The sequence below is a fragment of the Muscardinus avellanarius genome (assembly GCF_963383645.1).
Source record: "Muscardinus avellanarius genome assembly, chromosome: 9".
Lineage (NCBI taxonomy): Eukaryota > Metazoa > Chordata > Mammalia > Rodentia > Gliridae > Muscardinus > Muscardinus avellanarius.
This window is the reverse complement of record NC_137795.1, coordinates 12,969,450-12,982,998: the sequence shown is the minus strand read 5'-3', so window position 1 is coordinate 12,982,998 and position 13,549 is coordinate 12,969,450. Positions and strand designations below refer to the sequence as shown.

General features: G+C 50.8%; 1 protein-coding gene across 2 annotated transcripts in view; it reads left to right on the top strand.

Annotated features, from left to right (window-relative positions):
- Nucleotides 1-13,549, top strand: part of TNS3 (tensin 3) — a gene marked incomplete at both ends in the record, with an annotated part of 191,523 nt that overhangs the window by 94,660 nt on the left and 83,314 nt on the right. For both annotated transcript variants that reach the window (XM_080701412.1, XM_080701413.1), the window contains 3 exons: nucleotides 10,760-10,889; nucleotides 11,190-11,255; nucleotides 12,556-12,660. In XM_080701412.1, coding sequence (XP_080557538.1) covers nucleotides 10,760-10,889; nucleotides 11,190-11,255; nucleotides 12,556-12,660 — 301 coding nt within the window. The remainder of the gene's footprint in view (nucleotides 1-10,759; nucleotides 10,890-11,189; nucleotides 11,256-12,555; nucleotides 12,661-13,549) is intronic.

Here is a 13,549-nt window from a genome sequence, read left to right as displayed (position 1 = left end):
ATGGAAAAATGGAACTTACATAAATCTTCCAGGATGGCTCATGATGGAGGGCGAAGGCCATGCCCTTGAGAGGCAGGACTGTAAGGCGCTGTCTCCGCCAGGCAGCTGGTGGCTTGCCCTTAGCCCCTCTCTTGACGCGCCCCCGGCAGGTTGCTCCCCACATGCCGTGCCCCACTGTGCTGCATTCCAGCCTGGTCCCGCCCCATGGGCACCGTGGCTGGCAGAGAGGCGCAGTAAGCATCACGTGTGCCTGGCTGGGGCTGCTGGAATGCTTTTTGAGCGGGCGGCGTGGGGGCAGCTTGGAGGGGCCTGGGTGGGAGGCGGCGGTTGGCACTTGAGCACTAAGGCGGATCCAGGAATAGACTGGGTGGTGCAGGGAAGAAGAGGGAGCAGAGACTGGGCGAGGGAGGCATGCACTGGCGGCGGCACCTGGCTGGGCCCCACCTGAAATCCTTGGGGTGTCCAGGAGCTCGTGGAGTCTGGTGCTCTCAGGCTCAGGAAAGCACAGTCCTGGGTGCCAGGTTATCTTTGCTGGGCACCCAAGGTCTGAAGCACGGTGGCCCTGGTCTTGTGTTGGTGGTCCATGGCTGTTTGGGGATGTTCATAAGTAGTGTGACAGCCATCATCGATGGAAGCCATTTACTGTAGGGTCTGAAGCTCTTCTGGAAAAAATGATGATCAGAAACTTCCGCCAGGCATGGTGGTGCGTGCTTGAAATTCCAGCATTAGGGAGGCTGAGACAGGAAGCTCTGGTTTGCAGCCAGCCTCAGCTACTTTGTGAGGCCCTTTGCAACTCAGTGAGACCTTGTTTTAAAATAAAGAATAAAAAATCGCGCCAAGGGTGTAGCTTGGAGGTAGAATGCCCCTGGGTTCCAACCCCAGTACCACAACAAAAGCAAACAAACAAAAAAACCTTTCCCTTAGATTCAGTTGCTGACTCAAACTAGTGAGCCCGATTGGTGTGGAGCAGGGATCCCTTACCAAGCAAGCTGTGGCCAGGGGCCCAGGTCAGCAAGCGCTAATGTCTCCTTAGCGGGAGCTCTTGGTCAGCAGGCAGAGGCATGACTCTGGCTAGGGTCCCGTCCAGGCTGTCTCCACGATGCACAGATGTCCTTCTTAATGGCACTTGTGGTGTGAGGTCCCAGGCAGTGTGAGGAGTGGTCTTTGAAGCTGCCATTGTCTGCAGAAGTGCAGAAGGGCCTTCAGGGGAGGGCCTGCTTCCCAGAGGGAGCAGGGCAGGGTGTAGAACCAGGCCCTAGTGAGGGCGTTTGCTTGAGACCTGGGACTAGCTGACTCTAGTGCATTTTAGAGAGCAGAAATTAGGACCCAGCCTAGCTCAGTCTGTTCAGGCGACCCTTAGAGAAGCCCTCAGCCTGGGTGACTTGGGAACGGCAGGAATTTGTTTCTCACAGGCTCCCCGTCGGGGGGAGGATCCACTCTCTGGCTCCAGATGCCTCCTTCTCTCTGTGTCCCTTACATGGCAGAGGGGGAAGGGGTACTATCATTCCTCAGGGACCAAACCTCCTGACCCAATAGCCTCCCACAGCCCCACCCCCTAATATTGTGATCCTGGGGTGAGGATTCCAGCAGATGGGTCTTGGGGGCCACAGGCATTTATTCTACAGAGCAGGCTGACCCCTCTCTTCTCCGCCTGTCCTTGGCTCCCCATGCCCGTCCTGTCCCAGGTTTTACCAGCTCTCCTCTGTGCCTTGCTGGGGCTTCTTCTGTGGACCTCTAAGCCTCACTCTCCTTCTTCCCCAGGGGTCAGGAAGGGACAGCGTGCCCAGACATCCCATCCCAGCTCCTTGCATGGCTCAGTTGCTGCCTGCTCTCTGTGTTGACGAGTGGCCAGGGTGGCTGTTCTTCATGCTTGTCCACGGGCCCTGGTCTTTGGCATCACGCTCTCTTCCCTTGGCTTCCATTCTGCAGCCTGTGAGCCTCCCAGCTGCCTTGTGACTGGCCCAGAGCCACTGTTCCCCATGTCCCTCCAGCTTCCCCAACCAAGCTGCCCTCAACCAACCCGCCGTTCACTGAGCCCTGCAGGCTCCTGGGACTCCCCTCTCACCCCAACCCTCAACCCTAACCTCAGGCTTATTCTTAACACCTCCCTACACACACACACACACACACACACACACACACACACACACACACCCACCAGCTGTGCAGATTTGTACCATGGCCCCCAGGGACTCCAGACAGGGACTCTGTTCTTACTTGAGTGACTGACTCTGGACTCTGTCAGTGTGCTCCTCAGAGGGCAGAGGGACACTCAGGGAGATGTCTGAGAAGTGCAAAAGAGAGGAAGCATCAGCCTGCAATTACTGAGTGCAGGCAGGGGCAGGAGCTGTGCCCTACCATGGTCATCTACCTCATACGCCAGGACCCTGTGACCCGGGCACAGAGACACCAGGCCAGCCCCATCTCAGGAAGGTGGCTGAGCCAGGCTCCCTGAGAACCATCCAGCCACTGACTACGGGTCTCCTCGGGAGTGGCCGTGTGGGCAAAATGGGCACAGAAGGGCCTCTTAGGTGTGTCTGGGTCAGAGGAGGGGCCAGATAACCCTGAAGCCTGGAGGCATGAGCACAGGAATTCATGGGTGAGGGTAGCCGGGGTCTCTGGAGGTGAACGCTTCATGCGCTGGGCACCTCATCCATGGAGGGTTTGCTTCCAGTAGAAATGCCAGCAAAAGGGAGATTCTAGATCTTTCCATGGATGATACTTTGGATAAGAGTTTCCTTCCTGCACCCCTTCTCATTCCTGGCATGGAATATTTTTAGGCACGCACTGTGATTTGATTTATGCTTCCTGTGTTTACGGCTCCTTTTGGTACACTGTGCGCCTGTTTTCTGTAGCTCAGCGTTATCAGATGGGAGGTGGAGATGTGGGTGACAGCTGAGAAGAGTGTTTTTCCATCAAGGACAGTAATTTTTCCTTGGGCCGTCGATAGAAGTGGTTAGCTAAGTCGTTTAGTGATTTGCCTATGTCTACGAAACTTAAAAGTACTTTTAACATGTTGCATTCTGGGGCTGTCAAGTGAAGCAGTGCAGACCTGGTAGCTTACACAGCCGAACTTCAGTCTGGAAACTGCAAGTTCCCTCAGGTGGGTTCCCGAGGTCTTCTTGGCTTATAGATGCCTCTTCTCACTATTTCCACACGGTCATCCCCTGTATGCATGGCTCCTAGTCTTCTCTCTTTATGAGGACACAGTTATAATTTATGAGGGCTCAGTGATCTTATCTTTATTAAATCACCTTTATAAAAACTCTATCTCCAAATACAGTCACACACTGAGGTCCTGAGACCTTCAATCTGTGAATCAGGAAAGACCCAGCTCAGCTCATAGCACCTGAGTGGTTAACTAAGCCTGTTCTACGATGTTGAATAGGCTTAGAGTGGAAGCAAGTGCCTTAGGTCCCCTGGCATCTTTGGCCCTGGTGGGTCACTAGGATTCATCGGTAACCAAGCACCTGAAGCTCTTGGCCTGAACAAGGATGCAGCCGGCACAAGAACAAGCCATGCTCCCAAGAGTTCAGCTAACAAGTGTTCAGGGAGCGCAGCGGGCAGGTCACTATCCCCGGGGAGAGTTGAAGTCACACTGAGATGGGAGAGAACTTTTCCACCAAGTCAGATACGACATGGCTTCACAGCAGAGGGGGTTGGAGGGCAGAGCCCGGCCATCACAGTCCAACTCCCGGTCATAATCTGATAGAGCTGTGTTGTGTGAAGCTGAAAACTCCAGTGCTGGCTTACCCACATGGAAACGATTTTAGGGGTCAGTGCACGGAAATACCTGCTGCAGCATGTCCCCTGCTGGCAGAACTCCCTAGACAGTGGCGGGGGCCACCCCTTCCCCACCTGCCTGAACCACTTGTGGTGTCCTGAGGTGGCCTAAGGTTGCTTAAAGCAGGATTTGCACATTGCTCCTCCTCAGCTTTGCCTGGGTCCAGCTGAGCCCAGCGGCCGCACAGGGCTCAGGCAGCCCACCCTGCTTTCTCTGCGCCAGCCTGGGATCGCTTGGCGTGCACCCCCAGTGTTCAGTGTGTGAACCTCCAGGCTGTGGGTGGGGGAATCAGTTACAGGGACTTTTCTGTGTAAAGTTCAAGTGAGCAGGTGGTTTCATTTTTCATGAAGAATTTGACAACAGCCGTGACTTGGAAAGAGCTCTAAGAATCAGAAAAAGTGTGTCTCGATGTTCTACCCCGAAGGCCGCAGATGGCACAGCCGGCCCTCTCTCGTGCTTCCTCAGGCTGCCCCCGTGTAGTAAGAGGTGGGAAGTCTCTCCAGCCAGTGTCACCACCCTCAAGCTTTCCTTCCAAAAGCACCTGTCCTCTTTGGTTATTTGGGTCCTTGATCTTGGGACACATCTGCCTCTCTTGCAGCTAAATTTGCAGTCCTTCCTCATGAGGGATGAAGTATGTTGGCAAAGATAACAGGGGTCAAGTTCACAAACAAGGAAGGACCCAAGAGAATCTAACTGGCTGGGGAAATCCCTTGGGAAGGTGGAATCCTGTTCCTCCTTTGGCCCTGGCATCAGTGGACCCTGCTGTTAGTGGTGACAGTGAAGTGACCCCGGCCATCTGCCATGGCCATCTGACATCCACGTGGCCATTCGCCCCCACCACTCTTCTCAGCCTCACAACCAAGCCCCCCATCTTTGCAACATGCTTTTTATGAGAGGTTGGAATTTTCAATCTACCCCTGCAACAGTGCAGGGCCTCAAGGGGCTCCGTAAATGTGCCGTGGTCAGGTGCGAGGCGGCCTTGGCGAGGTAGCTTGGTCCTTATGTAAGCTGCTCAGGAATTTGTGGGCAGCGGGCCCGGCAGGAACCTGGCAGGGAGTTGAGGCCTGATCTGACCTGCCTGGTCTCAAGAAGGGGTCCCTGAGCTCGAGTCCAGGGCGTGTAAACACTTCTCTGACCCTGAGCTCTGTCTAGCTGTCCCTGCCTGGGCAAAGCCACGGCCACTTGTACTGTGTTGTCCTGGTCACTGTTCTGTGACCTTGCTTGAGTGGCCAGATGATGTGTCAACACAGGGGGGCTTCTCGTGACGTCTCAGGAACAAACCGCCACATTGGTAGAAGAGCAGGGGAGGTGGTAATCCTGCTGAGACCTTCCCAGGCAGGGCCCCGCCATGTCTCTGCTGAACTATTTTCTGATTATCTTTCTCTTAGTACACCATGAATCTTCTAGACCTGGGCCAGAGGATTATTTTTTTTGTTTGTTTTGTTTTGTTTTGTTTTTGTATTTTTGTTTTCCAACTACATCAATTTCAATATTTCAACCCTCTGAAGTCATTGTCAGCCTTGAGGGAGACTGGTTCATGTCGTCCTGACTTATGTAGGCGCTTTGACTGATGGCTTAGCTATCTTCAGTCATCAAATCTGGCTAGAGCTCATTCCCCGAGGACACAGATTCATTGAGGCCCGTCAGGACAATTCCACCCACCAGCAGAGTTGAACTAGAATGTGATTTTCATTTCTGATAAAATCGAAGTGGGACTTTGAGGGACGCTCGTATTTGCTTAGAAAACTTAGGGCCAGGCTCAGCAGCACACACCTGTAATAGTAATAATTCAGAGGCTGAGACATGAGGATCTAAGGTTTGAGGCCAACTTTGGCAACTTAGAGAGATGCTGTTTCAAAATTTTAAAGATGTAAGGAGTGTAGCTCAGAGGTAGAACACCCCTGGATTTAATATTTAATACCCAGTAACATACATACTCACACACACACACACACACACACAGAGGCAAGCAAGCAAGCTAGCTTAGAGAACTTGGATCTGAATAGACATTGCCCTTGACAACGGCTGTCATGGTGGGTACGGTTGCATTTGAGAGCTGTCCTCTGAACTTGAGCCGCGCATTCCTGGCACCATTGCCTTCTCTTTGGTGCCCTGAGTCCAAAGGTTTCAAGGTGCCATTTCTCCTGCTGTTGGAGAGTTTGTAGTGAGAAACATCTGCATGGCTTATGTATTAAGCAAGGCTATTGGCCTCTCGGCTGTCTTTGAACACCTCTCTGGTGGATTCCTTCTCTGCTTGAGAATTCCATGTGCCTGCCTTTGGACTTGGTGGACTCCCAGGGCAGACAGGGCAGAGCAGGGCTTGGAGTCTGCTCACTGTGCTTGTGGCCTCTGGTTGAGGGCACAGGTATATCTTCATGTAGCTGCTTGAGGATAAGATTAGGCCAAGACTCCTGAATCATTTCACTAGAGAAACAGAGAGCAAGGGTTGTGCAGAACTCTGCATGGTGGTCAGGACTCATGTGGCGGTCTTGGTAACCAGGGCCCCTCTTTCCTGTAAGTATATGGAGTCCTTTCCGGTCCACAGAGGATTGATTCTAGAACCTATGCACATGACAAAATCTGACAATGTTCCAGTGTCCTACAAAATGGGATAAGATTTGCATATTACCTATGCGTACCCTCTCATATACTTTAAGTCATCATTAGATTACGTACAATACCTGGTATGTTATAAAAAATTGGGGGGTACTGGGCATTGAACCCTGGGACATTCTATCTCTGAGCCACACCCCCAGACCTTTTTATCTTTTTATTTTATTTATTTATTTATTTATTGCGGGTCTGGGGATGGAACCCAGGGGCAGTCTACCTCCGAGCTACACTCCCTGCCCTATTTTTTATTCTTTATTTTAAAACAGGGTCTTACTAAGTTGCAGAGGGCCTCGCTAGGTAGCTAAGGCTGTCCTCCAACCTTCAGTCTCAGTCTCCCAAATGCTGGGATTGCAAGTGTGCACGACCATGCCTGGTTTATCTTTTTATTTTGAAGAAGAGTCTTGCTAGGTTTCTAAGGATCTCACGAAATTATTGAGGCTGCAATTTTCCTGTCTCGGCCTCCCAAGTGACTGGGATTGCAGGCATGGTAGCACATATGTAAATTTGATTTTAATAGTTGTTATTTTAGGGAACAATGACAAGAAAAAATTACTCCATGTATGTCCAATACAGATGTAGTTTTTTTTTTTTTTCAAATGCAGGCGTTCTAAAATCTAAAGAATCAATGTATTCCAGAAATATTCTGGGCAGACCCAAGTAAATAAATAAACCTAGAGCCGGGGGCCTGAAGGGGACATTTCAGACCTTCCTCCCACACTGGAGTCTCCACGAGATGCTTGCCTCACTGTCTATCTTCAAGGCAGGGCATTGAAGCCACATGGCAAGACGATGCTGTTCTTTCTGTTAAAGAGTTAAGAACAGGATTCTGGACACAAATCTGGCCTCCTGGGCTACAGATACTTGTTTATATTGATAATGGATACTTACTGGACTGGCTAGAGGTGATCCTGGGCAGATGGCCAGAGAGGGGTCCTGGTTTCTGGGTGAGTTTCCTTCGAGCTCTGACCTGCTGTGTTGGTGGTGACTGCTCAGGGCCCCCAGATAGGGAAAATTCCTCAGATTCAGAGTCTTCCCCTAGTTGGTCAGGAGTATGAAAGGGCTTTTGCGGACTCCCTGGGTTGATGGGGAGAAGTTCCACGGTAAAAGGGAGTGAGTAAGATGTAGCATTGCTAGAAAGCCCACAGAAATCCCCAGGAGGGCCTAGGATACTGGGTGTTGCTCTGTGAGCTGTATGAGTCCAGGGTATGTACTGTAATAAGGATCAGCCTATTTAAGAATCTCCAAAGAAGACACTTACACAGGCCAAGGACGCTGTGCCAGAGGGTGACTGGGAGCTGCAGAGCTGGGGCTGAGCTAGGGATGGCTGATTCCCTTGCTCACCTTGGGACCGCACCTTGGGACCCTCTCCTGCCCTCCCTGGCAGGTGCGGGTAACTGGGATAGCTGTCTGATGAGTCATCCTGTTTTTGTTTATGTGTAACTGCAGGGCACTGTAGGCCCTAGGGAGGTGCAGGCACAAGCCTGGCAGGGGGTTCGTTTGGGCTTGGAAGGTGCCAGGAGGGCTGGGAGGGGTGGGCCAGGGAGGTGGCTGCAGGTGAACTTGCTGAAAACCTGGAAGAGAAGCAGCGCTTCCTGACACATGAGCTGTGGCCAGGCGGACATTCTACAGCTGCCCCCTACACAACTCTGCCAGAAGCTCATGATGACCCTTGTGTCTTGGTCCCACCCCCGGCACCTGCTCCAGGGTATCCTCCCTGGCCCCCACCCTGAGAAGGGTCTGCCTGCCTCTACGGCTCAGCTTCCTGAGACCTCATGGTTTTTCTAATCTATGGTTCCCCTAAGTATTTATAGAATTTGAGAGCAAGACTGGCTTCAATCTAGTCTCTCTTTTCCTTCTCCTAGTCTAATCTCCTTTGGTCATTTCTAACTTTAAAGACAACCAGGGGGAGAAGGCTACAGAGAGAGAGAGAGAGAGAGAGAGACAGACAGACAGAGACAGACAGACAGACAGACAGACAGACAGACAGACAGACAGTTATCCTTAGGATAAATCTGGATTTGCTCTCTACCAGTTGGGAGGGTCTCTTATTGGCAGGCTGATGTATTTCTGTATTTGATGGATGGTCAGTGTGGCAAGCATGAGGGTTCAGGAGAGGGTATAAGGAAGCTCTTACAACATTCTGGAAATATTTCTGCAAGCGAGGTCTTTGATAGCAGACCTATGAAAAGCCAAAGATTCCAAGACATGGGGTGTGTGGGTGTGGGAGGGAGACCTGGGGCCAACATGCCATTGGCTATTGGGAAGCAAATTAAGGTCCTGATAGGAAAGCAAATTGCAGTCTTCACATTCCTTCCCAGTTCTTTTTGGGACTCCCCAAGTCCTGTCCCTGGAGGCCATCCCTGAATTTACAGCAACCCTGGTGGCGCCAGACCCTTCAGGAAATAAATCCTCAGCTTGTGTTTGTCAATAGGGAACATCTCTCAAGGTCTTATTTATAAGTTCTCATACATTTAGAAGAGGGTTTCCTTGTAGATAGCAGAAGAGTAAACAACTTCTGGGTCTGTGCAAGGGGTCGAGCTTGGTTTTCTATAGCTCCTGTAGGGTGGTTCCACCTTCGACTCTGTGCTGGAGTATTGCCTGCCTGCATGCTCTCCTGCAGTGCTGGCTACAGGACACTTCTACACTGCTTGCCATTCAGATTTGGAAAACCCGTGCCGAGACAGGAGGATTGGAGTTTTGCGGCCAGCCTCAGCTACTTAGTGAGGCCCTCTGCAACTTAGTGAGAACCTGTTTCAAAAAGAATAAAAAATAGGGTTGGGGGTGTAGCTCAGAGGTAGCATGCCCCTGGGTTCCCTCCCCACTCTGAAAAAAAAAAAGTCATCTCTCACCACAAAATACTCCTTTAGTAATAGTGGCTGTCCTGTAGCCTCAGCTTCCTGTAGGACGAGGTGCCCACTGCATACTGGGTGGTCTAGAGCCCGGTCACCGTGGGTCCCTGGGCACCCTACTCCTGCAATCCGAATGAGGTATCCCTGCCAGCTGCCTACAGCAGGCTCCGCCGTGGATGCTGGGAAGCCCCACGTCAAGACGAGTCTTGATGTCCAAGTTACCTACCCTGTCTACTGTCCCCAGTAGCCCCTCCACCTGCCCTCTGCCTGCCTCTCCCTCACACCCCAAGTTCTAGCATGCACCCTGTATGGCACATCACACACTCTAATGACCAGTGGAAGCTGTAGGGCATTAAGTCCAAACATGAAGAGTTCAGATGAAAGAAAAACTTCAGCATAATCAGTTGTTCAAAATTGCTAAATGCGCCGGGCGTGGTGGCGCACACTTGTTGTTGTTTGGTGGTGCTTGGGATGGAACCCTTCTACCTCCAGGCTACACTCCCAGACCTATTATATTCTTTTTATTTGGAAAGAGGGTCTCTTAAGCCAGCGAGGCTGGCTTTGAACATGCGCGATCCTCCTGTCTCCACCTCCCAAGTGCGGGGATGACAAGCATGCGCCACCACGCCCGGCCAACACACTTGTAATCCCAGCATTCGGGAGGCTGAGACCAGAGGATCGCGGTTCGCGGACAGCCTCCACTACTTAGTGAGGCCTCCTGCAACTTAGTGAGACCTGTCTTCAAATTAAAATACAAAGTAGAGCAGGGGGTGTAGCTTAGAGGTCAAATGCCCCTGCTGAGTTCCATCCCCAGGCCCCTCACCCCACAAATCACGAAATGAGTGATGTGTGCATATCTGCCTATACCATCTTGTACTCTATTAAGATGTATGACTAGCTGGGCGTGGTGGCGCACGCTTGTAATCCCTGCACTTGGGAGGCTGAGACAGGAGGATCACATGGGTTCGAAGCCAGCTTCAGCTACTCAGTGAGGCTTCCAGCAACTTAGCAAGACTCTGTTTCCAAATAAAATATATAAAAGGTCTGGGAGTATAGCCCAGAGGTAGAAAGACTCTGTGTTCCACCCCCGTACCACACACACACACACACAAAAAAAAAAAAAGATGTATGACTATAATGCACCAATAAAAAGTAAAAAAAATTGTTAAAAATCTGGGAAAAATAGGCATCAGAGTTTCTTTCTTTAACAACCTCCCCAAATAGCACATCTCTGCATTCTGAAAGGGTTTGAGTGGGGCTGCCAAGGGCTGAACACCCTGGTGTTTGGGAATTATGGTTCTGTTGAGACAGAATGGAGACCACGAGGGAGCGTACTGGGAATTTGTCCCAGCAGCAGCGTGGTCCCTGTCCGCCACCGCGACACCTTCTGACACCCATTGCAGGGTCAGACTGCTGTCCGTGGACTCAGCCACCCCCCACCACAGAGGCTGGCCTCCGGAGTCCAGCTCTCCCGCTCAGCCACTGTCTGTTTTCTCTTTCCCTCTCCACCCAGGTGAAGTGCTACCACAAGAAGTACCGCTCAGCCACCCGCGACGTCATCTTCCGACTGCAGTTCCACACGGGGTGTGTGCAGGGCTGCGGGCTGGTGTTTGGGAAGGAGGATCTGGACAGCGCCTGTAAAGGTGAGGTGAACGGCAGTGGTGTGTGTGGACCAGGTCACCAGAGCAGGCTCGGGCAAGATTATGACCCCTTTCTAGGAAAAGTGACAGTTGATTGGGGGAGGAAAGAACGGTCTAGAAAGAGTGACGCTGTAGGTCTTTCTTTTCTACGCCACATTCTTCGGGGGATTCACCGCAGACTTGGGAATGGCGCTGGGCTGGCTGGGACGCAGGGTGAATCCAGTCTGTGGTTGTGCTGAGCTGTGTCAGCTACTGATGTTGAAACTGGGTTTTTTTTTTTTTTTGTTGTTTCCTTTTCGTCAGATGACCGTTTCCCTGACTACGGGAAGGTAGAGTTGGTGTTCTCCGCCACGCCTGAGAAGATCCAGGGTAAGGAGCCGGCAGGGCGCAGGGCGCTGGGCTGGAGACAGGAGTGGGGTGGGGGACATCCTGGGGCTGCAGTCCTGGTCTTCCAACTTTGTGCATACTTGGAAAATTTTGTGACTAAGTGTTGTTAAAAATCAGATATTGGAGAGTGAGGAGGAGGCAGCTTGAAGACAGTAAAGTCGGCTTGGGTCAGTAGGACCCAGACACGGTGCTACCCACTCAGAGCCTCTGCCAAGGAGGGTGGGGGCTCTGCAGAGCTGGGGGTCCCCACCACTATTTCTGTGAGACTGTGCTGTTCATTTCTCTCTTCAGCAAACAACCAACACTTTAAAAGAGGATTTTAAGTTCAGTAGGTTATACCTTTCTATGTGCAAAACAAATTCGCCTATCTCCGAAAAACATCTAAAAAGAAATCAACCCCTTTATCATAGAGGTGAATTGGTTGGTCCCATCATCTGGGCCCACATGCATGAAAGTATTAATCCCATTTAGTAGTTTGGAAAATAATCACTCTTTTTTATGTTTTTTTCTTCATTTTTAAAATTTTATTTATATGTGGAATATATTGAAAATGGTATACATTTAGACTATGCTTGGTGTCCACCCATAATCACTCTTTTTCTAGGAGCATTGGCATATATTTAGGTAGGAACTATAAGCCAGGTGTGGTGGTGGTACACGCTTGTAATCCTAGCATCTGGGAGGTTGAGACAGGAGGATCACGGGTTCACGGACAGCCTCAGTTACTTAGTGAGGCCCTCCACAACTTAGTGAGGCCCTGTTTTTAAATAAAATAGAAAAAATAGGGCAGGCAGTGTAGCTCGGAGGTTGAATGCCCCTGGGTTTCATCCCCAGACCCACACCCACAAAAAAAAAAAAAAAAAAAAACGGAAAGGCTTGTGTGCTAAAAATGCCCATGGTGTTCTTAGATCATTAAAGGCAGGAGTATATATATATGAGAGCCCAGAACCTCAAATCCATCTTCTCTGAACCTGGGTGATGGCCCGCAATCACCTCTGTCCTTGCCTTTAAGGTGATCCAAGGGCCCCTGTTTTGTAGAAGTGGTTCTCAGCGCCTGGCACAGAGCATGATTAACCAACATTCACTTTGACTTTCTCCTCTGCACTTTCAACTGTTGTTCAGTTTGTCAAAAATGTGCCTGCTGTGTCTCACTAGTGCTGTGACATGGCGGGGGGGCACTGCTTTCATGCTGAAATTTGCAGCTGGCCGCCCATCCCTCGGGTCAGGTGGACACAGAGATGCTGGGCTTTGCTGAGACTGACGCTCCTGCTGTGCCCTGCAGGCTCCGAGCATCTGCACAGTGACCGGGGAGTGGTCGTGGACTACAACACGGCAGACCCGCTGATCCGCTGGGACTCCTACGAGAACCTGAGCGCTGACGGAGAAGGTGCGTGTGTTCTGCTCGCGTGCAGTGCCGAACCGGGGGCGCGGGGAGCGGACCCCGCTCACGGATCAGAGGAACTCTGTGGGTGCACGGAAGACTAAGATCTTCGGGCACTCCCAGGGGCCCAGAGGCCACACCTGTGTGTGACTCAGTTTCAAGTTTTGAAAGAGTTAATGAGGATCAAGTGGGTAAATTTATTTTTATTTATTTTTATTTTTTAATTAATATATATATGAACTTAGTTTGTGTGCTAAATGTGAATTCTTTACTGGTATGAATTGTTCAGAACCCCATTCCTTAAAATATACCAGCATACTATAAACAATTAAAGCTGATCCACAGTGCATGTAGAATCTTTAGGAAGCAGAGTGGCTGTGAGACAGGTACATGTCATCTTTCTTCAGTGTTTTAGACTTTTGACCACAGAGCCCTTTGCCAGTGGTGTTTATTTATTATTATTATTATTATTATTTTTAGTAGTAGTAGTAGTAGTAGTAGTAGTGTGAAACCCAGAGACTTTCTACCTCTGGGCTACACTCCCAGACCTATTTATTTTTATATTTTATTTGTTTTTTTAATTTTTTTTTATTTTTAAGGGGAGTAAAAGGTTTATTGGAAGCAGCAGGGAATGGGGCAAGGGTGGCTGAACACCCCCAAAGGGTCTGGAACTCTGGGTCCAGCAGCTGCCTTCAGGACAATACTTGAGAGTAGCCCAAGCCGAATTGCCTTCAGGTGCAGGCTGCTTTCATCCAGAGCCCACGGGATCTGCCAGAAGGGAATAGAGAAAAGTGGCCGAACACCCCATAGGGGCGGTCGGAACTCCGGGGTCCAATAGCTGCCTTCAGGGTCACTACCCGAGTGTCGCCCGAGCCAAGTGCCCATCAGTTGCAAA